Below are 22,191 nucleotides of genomic sequence, written 5' to 3'. Positions count from 1 at the left end.
CTGTAATCCATTCAAGACGACTCTAACATAGATCATTCCCTTGTGTCTTACGGAACATTTGCCTGTCCTCTGTGCTGTTTCTTCTAAATAAATTAACAGAAAATTCAGCAAGCAGCAAATGGCAATATCAAGTCACACAGCATTTACAACCCCATCGCAGACGCAGTGTCATTGAAACAGACAGATCTGAACTGTGGAGGATGGGGGTTTGGATACTGACCGTATTCTGTTATTGTCCATTTTTCTTAAATATCATTTCTGATTTTGCCATTAGACTTAGATTGGTTTATTATCATTTGCAACATGGTGGAATGAAATTCCTTGTGTGTCTGAAACACACAGAGTCACCGGCATTCATGATATATAAATATAGCAGATATATAGGAAAGTGCAAAACAATAGACATGTAGAATACAGCAGTGCAATATGGATTAGTGCAAAATTAAATTGGACGTGACCGTAAAGATATAACCAACAGATTGGTGAAATACACCATGGTTCGGAGAAACATTGTTCCGCTTCTATGTGCGTTATATACACGCATATAGTTAAATGACAATAATGTGGACTTGAGAATGGTGGAGCTAATAGATTGAGAACATGCCAACGCCACTTGAAAGAGGGGGTTACTTGAGAAGTCTGCAAGCAAAGTAGGAACATCTTCTGATGTTTCTGTTTCATCGCTTGCTGTGTTCTGTCTTGTTCTGGCAAGCGTTGTGGGTATTTTTTGTTGGTGATGGAGTGTGTGGTGATATTTGCTGGCTGCTCCCAACACATTATTGGGTGTGTTAGTTATTAACTCAAACAAAGCATTTTACTGTATGTTTCAATACAAGTAACAAATAAATCTGAATCATTAATCTCAATCCCCACATTGTTGTCATTTGCAGAACAGGATGAAAAAAAATAACATAAGCATTACAATAACAATGGTATGTTTTATCAAATGATTCCTCGGACACCACAAGCAGGGGCAAGTAAACTTGTGGAATGTAACCAGGCTTTTGCTTCTATATTGATTTGAAATCATGGACTGCATTATTTACAAATAAAGCACTTTAATATCAGAAAGCAGCACATTATGTTTAAGTCTAAGCAAGTAAGTCCGTGTTATCCAAAAGAATTAGGAGCAAGGCCTGGGCTGCCAAAAAGAGGATACCCGTAAACCTTCTAAATCCAATAGTGTCCCAGCATGTTTGCTTTGAGGCAGCAGGAAGAGAGAACTTCAATGTATTCTGTTGGTACAAAGAAAGATATAACTTTAATAAAAACATTAAAGAGCCTGTCATTACAGCAGACCTGCCCTTTTTCAAATAACCCTACGATGCAATTGTTGCATAATCAGGTTAATAAAGGCAAGCCAGAATCCATATTGTACCAGCCCCATCACATGGTATCAACACAAATTTCTCAAATCGAAAGCGACTTTTGACTGTACGATTTCAGCAGGAGACAGACAACCAGGGTAAGAATTTCCAGCATATTTCTCTTTTCATTTCTTGTGGTGTTTAATAGATTTGGTGTGCAATAATCTTCTGTCCACACCCTCTCCATCTGCTGGATATAAAGAGAAGAACATTAGTTTGAAGACAGCCCGGAGATCGTAAGAGACTTTATGATGTCAACTGTTAAATTTGTTCTCACATATTGAATGTGGAGATGTAGCATTTTGGAAGTGGGTATGGTGCAAAAATGCATTTAGCACACTTGGTTTATCAGTCAAGATTTTGAGTTGGGATGTTATGCTGCAGCTATACAAGACATTCATACTCCACATTTGAGTACTCTGTGTAGTCATAGCCAGCCTGCTATGGAGAGGATGCTATTTAGCTCAAACAGGTACACAAAGGATTCATGAGAATATCGCCGGGATTGGTAGGTTTAGGTTAAAAAGAAAGATTGGATAGGCTGGAACATTTTCCCCCTGGAGCACTGGATGCCCTGATGTGAGCATATCGAGGTGTATGAACTCGTGAGACATATAGGTACCATGATTAGTCAAGATCATTTTCCAAGGATAAAAGAGCCGATAGTCAGCTGGCATGAATTTCATGTAGGAAGAGAAGGATCGGAAAGGGACATGACATCCATCTTCTCACACAAAGAGTGTCAATAAATGTCAGGTGCTGTTAGAGGAATTGGGAGAGGTAGGTACAGTTACAGAGTTTAAAATACAGATGGATCTGGATAGGGAACGATTATAGGGATATAGTCTAAATGCAGACAAATGGAACTAGCTCATTTTGGCATCCCAGTCGGCATGGGCCAAGTGTTGCATGTCTCTGTGACTATAATGATTCTAACACCTACTTGGGACATAGGACATCCACACTAGCCACTCAGACCAATCAGCCCAAGCATGCATCCCATCTTCCGTCGATGTTTTTGATGAATTCTATTGCAATGTACACAACCAACAATTCATGTCCAGCCTCCCATATTGCAAAGGAAATGCCTGTTCCCTCAAAATGTTGATGTTCATGACCTTCATCTTCCAATTTTAATTACTCTGGTCATCCCACTCTATGCCGGGATAAGTTTAACTGTAACGTTCTGATGGGAGAAAGTGAATAGAGTGGGGCTTACTTTAGTTTCTGTTTCTGAAGCATGCGCAGGCACTGAGAGCAATGATGACCAGAACACCAATGACAGCAGCAGCGATCCAGGACTTATTTCCGTAATCCTGCAGATCATCTGATTCTTCAGAAATTAAGAAATAAAAGAGACAATTGATATAGTTTGAACATTCTATAAGTATGAAACAACCAAATATATTTTCCTATTTAGTGAAGATAATTGACTTCTTGTATCAGGTTTAAGCTTTAGAAGTCGAGTGGCTGCTCGCGCATACAGTAAAATGGCTAATTCATTGTTTCATCTCTGTGGTCTCTGAAATATTTCCACATCATTCCTTTGTAGTGAAAATAAACCATCTTGCAAAACAACTCGACCTTTTTCTTATTTCCACACCGCATAATATTGCATTATCTGACATTACCACTGAGAACAGACTCTATGCATTATTGTGTGATTGCTAAATATCTCACTCTCCTCCATTTAATCTGTGTCCATGAGATCATGTCCCTCCCGCCCTTTATCAGGGGTGTCATGATCTCGGACGGTATTCTTCATCACAAGATGCCTACTGGAACTGGTTTATTTGCGGTGCATTACAGGAAGATAACTGAACAAGCTAAAAAATTGCTGTTCGTACTTTAGCACGAAAGGTTTGGGTTCAGTAGCAACGTTGCCATATTCTAGGATTAAAACCAAAGTCCTAAATGACCCAGCGTGTTTAGCAATTGGATGAAGAAATGACAGAATGGAAATGGAAGGTAATTACCATTTTGTTATCAATTAAATAGTTTAGAACAGTGGCCCACGATACCAAAGCTATATATTAAACTCTTCTGACACGTTACTCATTCCATAGAATTTTCCAAAAATGTGCATCAGCAGACCACACCAACAACTCTGTACTCAGCATGGTTTTAACGCCCAGGAGTTTTCAGTCTCGAGAGCAGTGAGCTTTCAAAGTGACAAGGTTTCTCGTTCTATCATTCTTCCCAACACTAAATCCCGAGCACAACACACAGTGAAAAAAAAAAGAAAAATATAGTCTTTCGAATAAACATTATAAACCATCGTCTGGTGGTTTTTGAACCATGTGGAACAATCCCACTAATTTTGTGCCACCCAGCCTTTCAGAATTAATGTCAATATGTTTATATAGGCATAGCAATACTTGTATTCCCTGAGATAAAATAATTTACTGAGGGTTGAAGAGTGTTTTATCATGGCTGGAGATAATATTCATTCATACTACATGGCTGCCTGTTGCGTTCTGGTTCTGGACAGACCAACCCAAACCACCGCGTCGCAAAGCAAATTATTCTCTTCCACGGGCGAAGCAGAACCCGTCTGGCTCTGGAATCTGCCTGGGTGGGGATACAATTTACAGGAGCCAGTTCAACTGCCAGTCGATCTCCAGAAACCGGAGATCTTGGCGCAAATCCACTGTGTCATTTGAGAGAACGTGGAAAAGCCGGATATTTTTGAGGCGTTAACCCACGCACTTGTGAAGCCAGCGCCTCCAGCTGCAGTGGCCTCAAAAATTTATGTGGAGTTCAGCACAGGAATACAAGGCCGCCTTCAACAAGAAATTACACTATTTACGATACTTTAAAAATACTGATCTTGTTTTAGCTATAAATTGTCAAGTGCTATTTCTATCTGCACTTGGGGACACATCGCACTGTCAATGCAACACCAGCCAAAAATTATTACCATGTTCTAGCCTTAAAGGATGAAATAGCCCACGAACATATATGGAGCATAAAATTTATGTCTCTCCCGCTTAAGACTAACGACTTTGGCAATCGAGTTCAAGGCAACACAGAACATGTTTTTGCATTATCCCCATGACCCATCAACTTCAACTATAATGCAGAGGAATCACTTGGCACTCCAAGCCAATTTCACAGGTAGACAATCAGTTAAGAAGTTATTTTATGTGCATGCGTTCGGTAGCCGGGATCATGTAGAAAAGGAAATGGAAATATATTAATACGGTCTCATCGGGAGCACTGTGTACAGTCATGGTCGCAACACTATTGGGAGTATTGCACTGGAGTGGTTACAGCAGATAGCCATCAGCAGGACCTTACAGTCCCGAGAAGAGACTGGACATGATATATCGCACAACATGCCGGAGGAACTCAGCAGGTCGGACAGCATCCGTGGAAACTAGCAGTCAACATTTTGGGCCAAGACCCTTCGTCAGGACTGAAGAGGGAGGGAGCAGGAGCCCTCTGAAGTAGGTGGGGGGTGGGTGGGAAGGAGAAGGTTGGTGAGTGTCAGGTTAAAAACCAATCAGAGGAACGATCAAGGGATGGGGGAAGGTTAGCAGGGAGGGGATAGGCAGGAAAGGTGAAGAAGGAATGTAAGGTGAAAACACTGTGTAGTAGAAGAAGGCAGAATCATGAGAGAGGTGATAGGCAGCTAGAAGAGGAGGGTCACTACATGGACGACTACATTGGTGCTGCTTCCTGCACCCCATGCTGAGCTCGTCAATTTCATCGACTTTGCCTTTAACTTCCACCCAGCCCTCAAATTCACGTGGTCCACCTCGAATACATAGCTTCCCTTTCTTGATCTCTCGGTCTCCATCTCTGGAGACAGACTGTCCACTGACATCTTCTATAAACCCACTGACTCATAACTACCTCGACTATACCTCTTCCCACCCTGACAAATGCAAAAATGCTATTCCCTAGTCCCAGTTCCTCCGTCTCCGTCCTGAGTTTGGAAAATATTAGTAAAACGTCATCTGCTCCCAGGATGAGGCCTTCCGTTCAAGGACTTCTCAAATGTCCTCTTTCTTTAAGAATCGTGGTTTCCCTTCTGCCATTATCAATGTTGCCCTCATTCACATCTTCTCCATTTCCCGCACTTCTGCCCTCACGCCAACCTCCTGTCACCACAACAGGGACCGAATTCCCCTTGTCCTCACCTACCACCCCACTAGCCTCCAGATCCAGCATATTATTCTCCACAACTTCTGCCACCTTCAACAGGACCCCACCACTAAGCACATCTTTCCCTCTCTACCCCTCTCCGCTTTCTGCAGGGACCATTCCCTCCACGACTTCCTGGTCCACACGTCCCTCTCCACAGATCTCCCACCTGGCAAATATCCCTGGATACATAATTGCTACACCTGTCCCTACACCTCCTCTCTTACCACCATTCAGGGCCCCAAACAGTCCTTCCAGGTGAGGCAACACTTCATTTGTGAGTCTGTCGGGGTCATCTATTGCATCTGGTGCTCCCAGTGCAGCCTCCTCTACATCGTTGAGACCCGACGCAGATTGGGGGACTGCTTCGTAAAACACTGCCACTCCATCCGCCACAACAGACAGGATCTCCCGGTTGCCACCCACTTCAACTATGCTTCACATTCCCATTTGGATATGTCCATACATGGCCTCCTCTACTGCCATGATGAGGCAAACTCAGGTTGGAGGAGCAACAATTCATATACTGTCTGAGTAGTCTCCAGCCCCTTGGCATGAACATTGCATTCTCCAACTTCCAGTAATCCCTTCCATCTCCCTTCCCGCATCCCAGTTTCACTCTGCCTCCTCATCCAGCTGCCTATCACCTCCCTCACGATTCTGCCTTCTTCTACTACACAGTGCTTTCACCTTGCATTCCTTCTTCACCTTTCCTGCCTATCCCCTCCCCCACCCCTTGATCTTTCCCTCTGATTGTTTTTTAACCTGACACCCACCAGCCTCCTCCTTCTCACCCCGTCCCCCACCTTCTTTATAGGGCCCCTGCTCCCTCCCTCTTCAGTCCTGATGAAGCGTCTCGGCCCAAAACGTTGACTGCTCGTTTCCACGGATGCTGACAACCTGCTGAGTTCCTCCAACGTGTTGAACGTGTTGCTTTGACCATAGCATCAGCATCACTTTGTATGATGACATATTGTGTTGCTTGTGGGGTGCTCGAACTTCCCCCCATATCGGTAAAGGCGTGCTGGTTGAATGGTGTCGACATGTAAAGAAATTGAATGGAATGCAGGAAGGGTGAGATGGATTTAACGTAGTATTGGTTGAAAGGAGTTGATTATTGTATGTCGTGACACCTTCGTTATGATTGGCAGCAGGCAAAGTTTAAAGAATGTAGTGCAGGGAGTCTATTTATTTTATCCAGTATTATAGATAAAACGGTACAGCATGGAAGCAGGTTCATCACAACACCATGCCCCTGACGACTATCAACAAACAACCTATGTATTCTATAATCTAGCATTCAATTGTAGCCTTCTATCTATGACATTACAAGTGATTGCGTGAATACCTCCAGAAAGTGGTTGGAGTATAGTTTTTCTTCCATCGACTCACGCAGTGAGACGCAGATTTTAAATAACGTCTACATGAAAAAAAACTCAAGTTGTCTTGTTTCTATCTCTTGTCGTAAACACATTCTCACGATTATTCAGATCTCTGCTAAAAGAAGCGATTACTTTTTTTTGGTCCATCAGGAGCCGTTAGTGATACGTCTGTTAATTGCCCCACCGCCTTTTCAACTCCAAGGAACAAACAGCTATCATATCCAGTCTCTCTTAGGAGCTGAAACGTTTCATCGAATGCAACATGATGATGGCCATATTCTGTTACCACTTCAACATAATTCTCCCGATAGATTTGTGACCAGGACTGCACACAGTGCACCCGATGTGACCCCATTAATAAATGCGTCTTCTCTTATGTATCAAGTGCCTTCTTAACCGTGTTGTCTACCTGGGATATTGGCTTGGAAATGTACACGAATGCCACCTAAACCCCATAGTCTCTGGAACCACAAATATTCATTGTACGCCATCGAGTTGTTATGACACTGACAAATGCTAGGTGTCAATTACATCTGTGACAGCAACTGTATCATATTCTGAGATTATAATCTGCCCAATTCATCATGGACACCTCACTTTTCACCATCGGTAGTTTTTCCAGAAGGTGCCCCTCAAGAAGGCAACATCATTCATCAAATATCCCTACCATCCAGACCATTCCATCTTCTAGTAGATACAAACCGGCAAAATGAAAGAAGCCTGAAGTTCCACAGAGTTAGGCTCAAGAACTGTTACTTTTCTTCAGGAATTTGGTTGTGGAAACATCGAAAAAACCTTAACCACTGCAGCTTATAACACTGTGACCACATTGCACCAAAATAGAGTTAGAGTTTTGCATTAATGTGCTTGCTTCTAAAATATGCATACCATAACTTAGGTTTAATTTGTTATTATGAATGCTGCTTACATGATTCTTTATTCCTGTGACGCCTTCACAAATTTTGATTTGAAACTATACATACTTGTACTTATGCATTGAAACTCTCCATTCATTTGTTCTAACTGATGTCCAGGTAGACCCAGTACTTAGTTCTTATTCCTGCCCAACAGAATTTATATCTGCACACTTGACTCTGTTTTATCCTCCCGGTTTAGTCCCTTCTTACTTACATACGGGACACACCACACACTCTGGATCTTTTCAATGACATCAAGTTTCCTGTCCCAGATTGTCTCATTTTTAGCATTTATGTCCACTTCCATCCCCTATCAGCAGGGGCTTAGAGCTCTTCGCTCCTTTCTAGACAACAGACACAACTTGTTCCCCTGAGCCACCACTCTTATCCATCTTGTGGAACTGGTCTTCACTCTCAATAATTTTTCCTTCAGACCCTTCCACTTCTTTCAAACAAAAGGTGTAGCCAAAGCCACTTCCAAAAGTCCCAGTTTTTTTTTTTGTCAGCCACAATCTCACTCCCCAACTTTTCCTACGCTACTTCGATTACCTCATTAGTGCTGCTTCCGGCACCCATGCTGTGCTCGTTAAACTCATCTGCATCTCATCCTGTTTTCCTCAAATTTCCACCCTGCCCTCAAATTTACCTAGTCCACTTCCGAGACCTCCCTTCTCTTTCTCGAGCTCTCTATTTCTGGAGATAGATTATCTACTGATATATTTGAAGAACCCACTGATTCTACCTGGACCATACTTCCTCATACTCTTTTACATGTAAAAATGCCATTCCCTTCTCTCAGTTCCTCGGTCTCTGTCGCATCTGCTCTCAGGATGTGGCTTTTGATTCCAAAACTGAAGAAATGTCCTCCTTCTGCAAAGAAAGTGGCTTTCATTCCTCCACCATTAACGCTGCCCTCACCCGCATCTCATCCGTTTTGCACCCGTCTGCACTCACCCCATTCTCCCGCCACCCACCAGGGAGAGGGTTCCTTTGTCCTCACCTATCACTCCACTAGCTTCCGCGTCCCGCATATAATTTTCCATAACTTCCGCCATCTCCAACGGGATCCAGGGACATCTTTCCCTCACTACAACTTCTTGCTTCCCTCAGGGTTTCATTTCCTATATGTCTCTTCCATTTGTCCCTCCTCACCGATCTCCCACATGGCACCTACGCTTGTAAGTGGAACGTGCCACACCTGCTGCTTTTCCTCATCCCTCCCTACCATTCAGGACGAAACAGTCCTTCAACGTGAGGCGACACTTAACCTGTGTCTGTTGGGGTCATCTACTGCATTCAATACTACTGGTGTGCCTCCTATATATTGGTGATATATAGATTGAGAGACCACTCTGCGAGAAAATGCAGGATCTCCCAGTAGCCATCCATTTCAATTCCTCTTCCCATTCCCATACCATAGTGTCAGTTCATGGTCCCCTCTCCTGCTGCGATGAGGCCACATTCAGGTTGGAGGAGCAACACCTTGTATTCTGTCTGGGTAACCTCCTACATGATGGCATGAACATTTATATATCGATCTTTCTGTAACTGCCAACGCCATCTCCTTCACCATTCTTCATTTCCATTTCCTCACTCAATTTAACTCTGTACCTGCCCATTGCCTCTTTCTGATGCTTCTCCCCTTCCTTTTCTTCTATGGTCTTTTACCCTCTCCAATCAGATCGCCTCTTCTTCTGCATTTATTTCTTTAACGAATCAACTTCTAACATCTTTACCCCTTCCCCCTCACGATTTCACCGATGACCTTGCACCTCTTCCTCCCATTCCTCCCCCCCCCCCCCCCCCCAACACACCGCTCACTCCGACCTCGTCTTTTTTTCCCCAGGCCTGGTGAAGAGTCTGGGCCCGAAACGTTGGCTGTACCGTTGTCTATTGATGCTACCTGGCCTGCTGATTTCCTCCACCATTTTGTGCGTGAATACCTTGACATAGGACTTGAGATGCAATACAGTATATGAAATCTAGTCTTATCTTATTCCGCCGTACCTTGCCAATATGTACATTTTCTGCATATATTGAACTCAATTCACAATTTTCAGAACATTTTCCATTTACCTCTCAGGGAAACTAGTACCGATGTCCATTTCCTGAGTCCGGTTTTGCTGTTAAAAGCCTCGCAAGTATAATTTCCTGTTTTATTTTGGTGAAGGTTGAGGATCACCATTTGCTCTTCGTTGTGTTGTAGCGAGTTTCCGTTGAATAGCCATTGAAATTCCGAAGATGGAAAGGACGATGCATTGCACGTTAGTGTCACGTTTGAGCCACTCTCAGATGCTGAATCGGGACTAACTAATAGCTGGAGATCATCTGGTCCGTCTGCAACAAGTCAACATATTAATAAGTTAGCGGACTCAGAAGAAAATGAGTCCAGTTTGCAAGGAACTGAGAAATTTAAATGCTATTCTATCGAGTTGTAGACTGGAAATAGATTTGATGATATTGCGCTCACCGAAATAACTCACGTTTCAATCAGGACAAAATATTTCAACATAACACGGTATCATATGCCTCATATAATTGCGACACAGAAGGATGTCATTGGGTCTATTATGTTCGTGCTTGTCTTAAGATTATCTTTCGATTAATTGCAGCTCATTCTCACCTAATGGTGCAAAGGGACGTCTTTCTTTCGTGCCACTCTAGGCTTCCTATAACATTCCAAAACAGATTATATTCCACCGCCCCCCCCCAGCATCAGTTGCACTAAGTAAACACCCCGATCCTTAAAAATAAAGCGTAAAACAACAACGCAGTTTAAACATAACTAATTAATCAGCTCACAATTAATTGAAAGGTACTCTATGTTTTCAGCAACAAACGAGTCATCTGTTATCTATACTACTAATTTGCCCAACATTGGATTAACCGTAACGTTGCCAGCAGACTCCACAACAATCAGAGACCCGTGCAGTGACCGGGAATTCTTTATTCTTTCATAAAATCTTTAAAACTCAGCTATAAACGCTAGCAAAACCCGACTGCAAAATAAGGAGGATTGTGCAAGGAACTAGCAACCTCTACCTTTAAAAGCTCGGGTACTACGGTAACGCTGACTGAAGCTCCAAATGCGTCATCCCTCAGATAGTAAGGATCCTGGCCTAGGCGACGTATGAATACGTGTGAAGCGGAAACGACAGGGCTGATCAACCTTCGGCCCAGGACAGGGAGTCTCCGGGAGCTGCCTTTGATGGCCGAAGCCCCAGTAGGTTTTAACCCGTTAAAAAGAAAAGGAATATTTCCTGGTATGAAATGCAGAATGTAAAATAATTTCTCTATCAAGGACAAATATGTGGCAATTTGTTGACAGGGAGAAATAGCAGCAGAAATTAATGAGCGTGTAGGTACTTGTTAAGGACAGAAAGTCATGCTGAGATCTCACATTAAAGGGCCTAATCGAACAGAAGAGCATCAGCTGGTACCCGGATGTCATAGAGTTCGGCAGATAACCGCCATGTAACATGGGAAAGAGTGGCATGAATTGACCACAAGGCCATGATCGAGAGGTCACATTGCGGCCGTACAATGCGCACTCGGCAACGCCGGACTGTGTACAGTAATTATCATACGACAATTCAAGCGAAGCATGTGAAACGAACAGTTATGCGTCTGAGAGAGAGAGAGAGAGGGAAAAGCACCTGCAAACATCAACCCAACAATGGGGAAAAGCTTGGAACAGAAAATTTGTGTTATGTCGTTTATAAGTTTTCATTATCGCAGAATACCCGAGGACGCTTTGCAGTCAATTTAGCATTGATTTTTATTGGTCCAGGATAGGAAGACTTGTTTCGTGACCACGGCCATGATGTTACGAACCCTACAGTCAATATGTTGCAGGCGCCTTTCAATGAGCCACAAATGCTTGCTCCGAACACCAGAAAGATCGTTCAGACTGGCTTCGATAGAAATGAAAACCGCGCCCAACAAGTCCGTTCGTTGTTTAGCACTGCGACCTCGTTTACCCTTGGAACAGGGTGACCCACAATAAGAACAGAACACACAACTCTAATAGCCGATTATTCGGAACTTACAGTAAACTACTAGCTGGAACAGCTTGCTCTCTTTCCAATCGTGCAGACCCTTCGCCTCACAGGAGTAGTTCCCCGCGTCTTTTCTCTTCAATTCTCTTATCGTTAAGGTTCTGTTTCTCTCTGAAAGCCTTGCGTTCTCGGTTTCTGGGACAGCGTGCTCGTTCTTGCTCCATCGAATGGAAACTGGTTGACCAGACACGTCACAGGTGAGGGTCACGTTTGTGTTGTACTCAATTGGTTCCTCGGAACTGGATGTGATATGGGGTACGGAAATGCCTTGGGAAAGAAACAGAAAACCAAATCAGAATTTTATTGAATTTGATGAAGCTATCGAGTTAACTTTGCTGTGAATATACGGAGCGACGAATGGTGACGCGTTAGATACACAAGACTGCAGATGATGGACGCTTGAGCAAATAATCAATCTGACACAAGGACTCAGCATCTTGGGTGAAAAGGAAATGTCCACGTTTCCCATCGAGACTGAACAGTGTTGATATTTAACATAGAAACATAGAAAACCTATAGCCCACAATGCTGCGCCGAACATGCACTTACTTTAGAATTTACTTAGTGTTACCCATAGCCCTCTATTATTCTAAGACATATTTACATATTTTGAAGAAAATTTTAATCGAAGTGAGAATGGATTTCCACAGCAATAAGCAATATGAGAAAGGATAGTAAGTTCTGTTATCACCTTGAGTTTCGGCTGTTGAGACCTGGTTATCTACTCTTTGTAACTACTCTCTTGCCACTTCCATGCTCCAAGATGTTGACTTTAATATATTCAGTGACTCGGCTGTTCCCTTCACTTCTGGCAGTGAAAATGACAAAGATTCACCAGAGAGAGAGGGAATAAACTTTTCTTATAGCGTGCAGGGTGTCTAGCCACCTCGTCTCAATTTTGGCCCACATGCTTATAAGCCTTGCAACTTCATGTAGCTATCCAAGTGCTTTTGAAACGATAGTATATTAAAATTGCCTTAACCGCTTTTTCTTACAGTGCATACCATATATTCCCTACCCTCTCTGTGAGAAGAATTAGCTCTTCTGGAAACTTTTAAATCTTGGTCCTCGCATATTGAGTCTTTGCCCCTATTTTTGGCCTAATTTGCCCTTGGAAAAGCCTGTTACTATGCGTCTTACCTATTCCTTTCGTAATTCTAATGGCTTATCTGACGTAGTGTCGTATTTTTCTACATTCTAAAGAACAAAGACCTAACCTGGCCAGCCAGTCCCTCTAAATCAAATCCTCTAGGTCTCGTAACTTTACTATAAATCTTTGTTGTAGTCTTTCCAATTTAAGCACCTCCTTCCTATAATAGTGTGACCTGTTATATCGTTGCTCAAGGCAACTGTACCTTAATTCTACATATCCCGATGTGGCAACGGTGAAGGGAAGAAGCGGTGGGGTCGGCAGGTGGAACTCACCATAGGAGCGATGTCACCAACGTGAAATGTAGTGATATCAACAAATAACGTTAGCGCTATTTTGGTGACAATATAATTCAAGAAATAATTAAAACTAAAACACAATACTTAGATCTGTATATACTCAGAAAGCCATGGCTCCAAAATAAGTATACACGAAACTTTAAAGCCAATAAAAAATGGAAACGGATTTCACGTCATTCACTAATGGGGCGCTTTATGTTTGAATATAAACCTTCATTCCCTTGTATTCAGCCATGTCTGCTATCACGATTACAGTCATTTAAAATCGAAGGACTTTCTAAATCATTTACTACTTTAAGGCCATCGCACACATTAAACGAAACACTGATTTTAGCTGAAAATTGCTCTTTAGAGCAGGGTAGTATTTTCCAGTGTTCCACCAGTCCGTTTCGATGGCGTTTTAATAGTTCTTTAGAATTGCACGGATCGCTTTTGTTTTGCTGTTGTTGATAAGTTATGTTGGAATTGGCCTGGTTGGTTGGGCTCCATGATGTTGGATCGTGTTTTCCTGCAATTGCACCTCTGATAGATGTACTCAAATGTGAGGAGGGCTTTGCCGATGGTCTGGGCTGTACTCTTTGCAAGCTTCTCCGTTCAAACAGAATGTTGTTTGCATACTAGGTCGTGATGCAACCAGTTAATATACTCTCCAGCGCACATCTATAGATGTTTCTCAAAGTTTTAGATGTCAGACCAATTCTCCGCAAATTTATAAGTAGAAGCGCTGTTGTGCTTTCTTTGACAGGTGAAGAGGAACGGTTTAATTGACATCAATGGGGATTGCTTTTTTTAGCACGGGATCGTGGGAACTACGTGCTGGAGGATACTGTAGAGGATGGTAGAATTACAATGCAACCACAGAGAGAGAAAGGGTGTGTAGTGATATGCGCTAGACACAGAGAGTTTGGTCTTGCAAGCTGGAAGGGTCTGTTTCTATAAAGTCAAACTCGAAGAATTCATGGACGTTTAGAGTAAGCTGCTCGCGTGGCACATTGCCTAATTCATTGCTAAAATGTATAATAATAAAACAGTCTCCTCTGTCCAACGAAGCGTTTATTTGAGTGTAAATTTAACTTAAGTTCTCCTTCAGATCAGATCAGAAATTCTATCAAGCAGAACCTTATATCTAAAGGCACAAAAGCTAATTACTGAAGTTCACTTAGTAAGATTATCTTGCTCTTTTGTTTTCCGCTATTTGGAGACTGCACGGCCTGAAATGGTTGAAAATTCAAATGTATAAGATCCTCTTAGTTTAGCAGTAACATTCATTGCCAGCTGGAAACTTAGTCATAGAACTTGTTACCTAAACAAAGCAAAAATAAACAGCTGGAAATGGTCATGGCAACCGCAAGTACCTGGCAGACAACACTAGATTGGTCAGAGGAGGCTAATTTCCCAAGTTAGATTTTAGCAAAGATTTTGGCAATGCGCCGAGAAATCGTTGCTCATATTCACAAACAAGGTACAGATGTAACTGAAAATAAGTGGAGAGAATGAGGCTGAGTATTGGCCAACATCATTGTACCAAACTTAGCTATGAGCTGTTCTGGGAACAAACTGCTTGGAATGCAACTATTTCTACACAAAACGAGAGAAAATCATCTCTGCTTGGGAGGCAGAGACTTGCTCATGAGTACAGAGAACAAAAAGACGGAATATCTGTAGGGGCCTAGATGAAATGGTTTACGCAAACACATGCAGAGCAATAAATATAACAGAAGATTACAGAAGGCGGTGAGCAATTCATGACATCCGGCTGGTGAGATTGGAAAATATTGGTAAAACGTCATCCAGAGAAAAGAGGGCAATTTTCCTCTGTGAACATATACTCATATAGAACATAAATCTAATGGGCAATTCAGCACATCTTATTATATGACTTATTTTCTTGCCATCTATTCATTTTCCGGTGACATTGCAACAAAGGCATAGGTTCAGTTCTAATGTGTTATAGGCAGTACAACATAGCAACAACCCTTTCAGTCCATGTTATCGAGCAGAACTGATTAAGCAAATAATTAAATTCTAAACTCAACTAATCACTTTTGCATGTGAATGTCCATTCCGTCCATTATCCTGGTAATTAACAGCTTCACAATACCTTCAAAACCTCGATCCTACCGCCTCCACCTCTGCCTCTCTCTACTGCCGATGTAAAAAATCTTGATGGGTTAAACTCCTTTTGAACTTGAGATCTTCAAGACCCTAGGAGTGAACATAGTTTGTCTCCGTCTAACCATCTAGATGTAATGGTCAAGAAAGTTCAGGAAAGCCTCTTTTTGATGAAAAAGCTAAAGAAATTAGGCATGTACCCACGCACCGTTATCCGTTTTTGCTGATGTGCCATAGAAGTGAAAATGAGAGGATGCACAACGGCTTGGTGTAGCAACTGCTCTACACGTAACATGAAAAAAACGCTGAAATCACCATGGAATTCGGCCCCCAGCGACACTGTCTATGATTTTCGCTGCCTCAATCGTACAACCAAGTAAGCACCAAGCCTAGCCATTTCTCAGAAGATCAAAAAAAATTGAAAACATTTACGAACGAGCTTAATGACACATTGTACACAGCTATTCCATCACCATTAAATAGTTTCCCTTATGTTAAGTTCGACACTTGACCTTATAAACCACATTGTATTGTTCTCCTGCAATTTACCTTTTCTGTAACTTTAATACTTCATTCTGCATTGTTATTGTTTCACCTTCTTCTACGTCAGTACATTTTGTAATGATTTGATCCCTATGAACACTATGCAGGGAAAAGAAAAAAAAACTTTTCATTGTGTCAGGGTACATGCAACAATTTCTGGGCGGAGTGACTCCATGGGCTGGAAAGTCGGATTCTGTACTGTATCTCAAAGTGAGTAAGTAAGCTGGTAATTGATCAATCAAAGGAACAAATAGAAATAAACAAATAACTTTGTAAAGAAAGAGATTATGCATAAATAAATAGCTAGATTGATAGGCAGATAGATGAGACATTGAGGAACAGGCATGTTCAAAGATTAAGAAAAAAATGTTGTCAGGGAAATTTCAGCTTCCCTAATACGAACCAGCACTAGGGCATTCAACCAGTGTGCAGCAAGCGAAAATTGAGTAAATACAAACATAAGAAATAATAATAATAATAATAATAATAATAATAATAATAATAATAATAATAATAATAATAATAATAATAATAATAATAATAATAATAATAATAATAATAATAAAATATTAAGCAATAAATATCGAGGACATGAGATGAAGAGGCCTTAAACGTGGATCCATTGGTTTTGGGAACACTTCAGTGATGGGGCAAGTGAAGCTGAGTGCAGTTATCCCTTTGGGTCAAGAGTGGTTAGAGTTCAAGGAGTAGGAAACGTTGGGACTCCAATGAGTCTAAAGATGGATACGTCCCCAGTGCCCAATAGGATTAACTCCACGTTATTGAAGGGGGAACGGACGAGATTGCTGGAACCTTGACTTGTATCTTTTGACCTCTCTAGGCGTAGGTGGCCAAAAGGACTGGCCAAGACTTAATGTTGTACCTCTATTGAAGAAGGGAACAAGGGAAAATACTGGAAACGATAGACTGGTGAGTCTCACATCAGTTGTGGTACAACTGCTGGATAGAATTCATAGGGATAGGATATATTAGCATTAGGAATCCCATGGCCTTATTAGGGATATTTAGCATGGCTTTTTATGTGTCATTTCATGCCTTAACAACCTGAATGAAATTTTTGACAAGGTAACGAGAGAGATCGATAAAGGTGGAGCAATAGATGTTGCCTACATCGATTCTAGTAAAGCATTTGAAAAAGATCTTAGGATGCACGTGGTCCGCAGCGAATTGGCTGCTTGGATTCAAAACTGGCTTGCACATCGAGAGATTTTTTGGTGGTCGAGGTCTGCACTGGTGATGCTCTTCAGGAGTCTTTGCTGGGACCTTTGCCGTTTGTGATGGCTATAAATGAACTGGATGAAAATGTAAATTGGTGTGTAGCAAGTTTGTGCATGATAATAAGATTGGTAGAGTCATAATTAGTGCAGGATCCTGGCAAAGAATGCAGTGCGAGATAGTTCAGTTGCAAATATTGGCACAAAAATGGAAGATGGAGTTTCAACCAGATACATGTGAAGTGTTGCACTTGGTGGGGCAAATGCAACGAGGCAGCATACTGTTATGGATAAGACCTTTAATAGTGTTGCAGAGAGATCTTGGAGTCAAAGTTAATTAAATAAACAAGCAAATAAATACATGCATCAACAAAACATGTTGAGCTGTAATGCACTGAGGAGCATGGCAGAGCAGAGGATTTTCAGAATACAAGAGGTATCTGTAATTCCTTGTGAGTGGCGTCACATGGAGATGACGTCATAAGGAAAGCTTTTGGCACATTTCAGAAATCTAAACAATGTTAAGAAAGTTGAAAGAGTGCAAAAATTTTACAAAGCTGTAGCCAGGATTTGAGGACCAGTTATAGGAAAAATTTGAACAGATTAGGACTTTCTTCCCTAGAGCGCTGGAGAATGTGGGAATTATAATTATGAGAGATGTAGCTACGGTAAAGACAAGCAGGCTTTTGGGTGAGAGAACAGATACAGATGGTGAAAAGAGAAAGGTGAAATATTTAAGGAAAACTTGAGGGCAGACATCTTCTCTCAAAAAGTGCTGAGAGTATGTAAAAAGCTGGCTGCACAAGTTGTAGATGCAGGTTCGATATCAGTACTTAAGAGAAATTTCGATAGATGCAAAGCTGGGCCGGAAATGGGGGGCTATATTGCAGGTGCAGTTCGATGAGCTAGGCAGATCAATAGTTCAGCACAGACTAGATCTGTCCAAGATCCCGTTTCTGTGCTGTACTGTTCGACGACTTTGTCTCTGTGAAATGTATTGGGCAAGATTTTACACATTTAATCAATCGCTGTGGTAGTGCTGTTGCCGAATGCGATAAAACCATACACAGGAAATTTGTCAGGCACGTGAATGTGCAAGACATGAAGGAACGTGCACATTTTATAGATAGGCTGATGGGATTAGTTTTGATGGTATTTGATCACTAGTTTTACAGGTTCAATGTAGCATCTTTAGCTGAATAATCTATTGCTGCTGTTCTGGTGTATGAGGTATATGCTGCAGTCTGCTCATACACTCACATAAACATACACAAGCACACCATAGATACACTACACACAAACACAGACACACACACACACACACACACACACACACACACACACACACACACACACACACACACACACACACACACACACACAAAATCGGGGCCTCTCTGGGATACACAAACATGTTACAAATTTGGTCTATGAATGAATCATGAAATACAGGCACCAAATACAACCTCTGACATATCATCAAGATACATGTCAAGAAAAAACACCAACTTAATCCTGCTTCCACAATGAGACTGCAAACGGCAAGTTCAATCTTTGAATATAAAACCAGACTTTTTAAAAGTGAGGACATTTTCTTCTCTGCATCACTTCTTTTTAACCTCTGGCATCCTCTGTTCGTATAAAAAAAATCCTTATATGATTTGACCGTTTCTCTGTTTTGATAACCCTTCTAATTCCTGCTTATTTATCCTGACCTAGAACACAGAACATTGAACAGGGAAATCTACAGCACTTTTCAGGCACTTTGGCCCACAATTTTGTGCCGACAATGTAACCTAATCTAGAAAATGCCTAGAATTTCACTACCGCATAGTCATCTATTTTTTCTAAGATCCATGTACCTCTTTAAGTGTCTCTAAAAAGACCCTATTGTCCACCTCTATCTCAGTCGCTGGTGCTATTCCTGTTAGGAAATATTCCCATCTGATAAAATTTTCCATCAATGCTTCTATTGCCGATTTTTGGCATCATCATCTGTCCCCTCTCCAGTGTTTAAGAGAAATCTGGACAGATACAAAGATGGGCCGGATAATGAGGGCTATATTGCAGGTACAGTTCAAGGAGTTAGGCAGACTAGGCAGACTAATAGTTCTGCACAGATTGATATGCCCAAGGACTCGTTTCTGTGCTGTACTTTTCGATGACTCTGTTTCTGTGAGAACCTTCATCAGTACCGAAGCGGAAAAAAAAAATGAAGAGTCCTGATGAAGGGTCTCGGCCCGAAACTCTTTTCGACTGTACTCTTTTCCAGAGATGCTAACTTGGCGGCTGAGTTCCTCCAGCACATTGTGTGCGTTGCTAGCTGCTATTTTATTTATGGGTTTTTTTTTTACACTGATCTCTGGTGGTGTTACTGTATTGCGTTTTTATATCACATTCTGTCAACTGTAATTTTATCGACCGATGTTAGAGTCACAGTTCATGCAGTGTCACCCGTTTGTGAATCCTGACAAATGAATAATGCCGGTTAATACTTGATAGATGAAGAGCTAATTTCTTACCGTTTGCAACTATTAGTTTTGTTGTCGTGACGTATATTTTAGTGATGTTATTATAAGCACGACAGGTGTAATTTCCGAAGTCATCTTTGGTCATATTGATAATAACAAGTTCCTGGGTTTTCTTTTTAAGACTTTTTCCATTTAGCTGCCATTCAAATTCTGCGGGTGGAACTGATTCCGCAATACAGTTGAGCGTGAGATTAGATTCGACACTGTATGTTTCTTTGCTGTCTTCAGGCGTAATCTTAATTGTATCTGGTCCATCTAAAAAAACGTAATGCACAGTTACATTTAAGAAAGCATAGACTATTATAATGTTTTTGTACAGGAACAGGCCTTTCAGTCCACAAATGTTATACTGAAATACTTAAGCTAATGAAACCAAATTAAATTAAAACCTTCTGCCCGCACGTTGTCTATGTTTCTCATTCCTCTGCATATCTATGCACCTAACCTGAACGTCCCTATTGTATCTGTGTACATCACTTGCCATGGCAACGAATTCCAGGTACCTGAAGTGTACCAAAACAACACGGCCTACACATCTCCTTAGAACTTTCCCTCTCACCTTCAGTGTTTGTGTGGAGATTAAGCTGGTGTATATTGGATGCCTCTCATATAATATTATTCTTTTATCTGGTCTGACCTCAGCCTCTGCCACTCCAGAGTAAACGATCCTAGTTGCCAAACCTCTATTCATGGCATATGCCCTCTCATTCAGGCAACACCCTTATAAGATGCCTTTTGAATTTCAAACAAAATTGCTGTTAAATACAGATTTTGGCATAAAGTTGGAACTGTGTAAATCAATATTGCAATTAAAACAATTCTAAAACGGGTTGAAAACACGCGGCCATTTTGATATTATTTTCATTATACAAATGAATGTAAAACGACTTTGTCGTGACTAGAAGTTCTTGGATAGTCAGGAGTCTAACTCAATGTCAAAGTTACGTGCCAACCCCAGAAGTGCACCATCTGTGTTCCTTTTCATGATGAACATTTAATGCAGATTATTAGTGAATATGCATCCGGGAAAACATTGCCTTTGGGAGTATTTACTTCCTTTTGTTATTTCAAGCGACCTTCATGTTCTCAATGTTATGCCACCCATCGATAGATGACATATCAAAAAGATGAACGCACACTGATGTTGATACCCTGGCTGAATTCGCTATAAAGCTCCATCTAAATTCCATCCTGACCATGCAGTACAGAACAATTAGACTTCTACTAATGCAATGACACGAACTCTCAAATTCAGGGATGTTCCACAAATTAAAAAATCCTCTAACAGGTCAAATAGGGTTCCAAGATAGAAGGCAGCTGTGTACCCATTGCATGTCTGTAGGCAAAATATGACCAGAATGATAGTTCCATATCCCGGGTCGTGGATCAGTTATGAACAGCTTTTGACTCTTGATGCACTAACTTCCATACTTCTCCTCTGGCCCATTATTGATCCTATCGCCTTTACACCTCTAAATCTGCAATCATTTAACTTGAAGTTCTATCCCCTAGAGACAACGACCTCTGTTTCAAGAGACAGACCTTCGTGATTATCAGGCTACCGCATAAATTCGCACTCTGTTTTTCATGGCATACAGTATTGCAATAGAACATCGGTCTTTCCAACTAACCCTTAATCGTTTGCGGGTCGAATAATGGTAGCAGAATGCGGGTACTTCATCAGCATGTTGAGTACACACACGAATATTTCAAAATAACAACCATATATTAGCTTGTACTTACAAGACACATTTACTGGAAAAGGTTCGCTTGTTTCATTGTTAACAACACCCCATGCCTGGCACGAGTATGCACCGGAATATGATCTATCGATTGACCGTATAGTCAAATTCACGTTGTCAAGTGATGTATTTATCAAGGCAATGCCGTCGGGCAGAATCCACTCAATGCGTTTCACATCCCCGGTAACTTTGCAAGTCAACGTCACTGTGTCATTACGTTCGACAGGGTATGAAACATCTGTGGTAATGAATGGCTTCGAGATTGGCTCTGGAAGATTAAAAAAAAAGACAATCGTTGCTTTCCAACAGAAAATCTGCGGATGCTGGAAATTCAAGCAACACACACAAAATGCTGGAGGAACTCAGCAGGCTAGGCAACCTCTATGGAAAACAATACAGTCGACGTTTCGGGACGAGAACCTGCCGCAGAATTGGAGAAAGAAACAGACGAGGAATAGATTTAAAAGGTGGGGCGTTGGGGGAAAGAATGGAACACAAGGTGATAGATGAAACCGGGAGGGTGAGTGGTGAAGTAAAGAGCTGAGAAATTGATTGGTGAAAGAGATACAGAGCTGAAGAAGTGGATATATAACAGGAATGGACAGAAGGCCATGGAAGAAAGTAAAGGGGTGATCATCAGAGGGAGGCGAAGGGCAGACAAGGAGATAAAATTAGAGGAAAAGGGGATAGGCAGTGATGATGGGGG

General features: G+C 41.6%; 1 protein-coding gene across 2 annotated transcripts in view; it reads right to left on the bottom strand.

Moving 5' to 3' along the window:
• Positions 1–270: 270 nt before the first annotated feature.
• LOC140732255 (cell adhesion molecule CEACAM5-like) overlaps positions 271–22,191 on the bottom strand; it is a 39,365-nt gene continuing 17,444 nt past the window's right edge. Inside the window, exons 5-10 of one of the 2 annotated variants that reach the window (XM_073054626.1) lie at positions 21,487–21,753; positions 19,735–19,998; positions 11,865–12,140; positions 9,892–10,152; positions 2,587–2,700; positions 271–1,554 (exon numbers count right to left, since the gene is read on the bottom strand). In XM_073054626.1, the coding sequence (XP_072910727.1) occupies positions 2,588–2,700; positions 9,892–10,152; positions 11,865–12,140; positions 19,735–19,998; positions 21,487–21,753 (1,181 nt within the window). In that variant the 3' untranslated portion in view covers positions 271–1,554; position 2,587. Of the gene's footprint in view, positions 1,558–2,586; positions 2,701–9,891; positions 10,153–11,864; positions 12,141–19,734; positions 19,999–21,486; positions 21,754–22,191 lie in introns of both variants that reach the window. The other variant, XM_073054616.1, reaches the window with a different exon arrangement.

Source organism: Hemitrygon akajei, chromosome 1, assembly GCF_048418815.1.
Source record: "Hemitrygon akajei chromosome 1, sHemAka1.3, whole genome shotgun sequence".
NCBI lineage: Eukaryota > Metazoa > Chordata > Chondrichthyes > Myliobatiformes > Dasyatidae > Hemitrygon > Hemitrygon akajei.
Note: the sequence above shows the minus strand (reverse complement) of the source record. Positions and strands in the feature narration are given on the sequence as shown.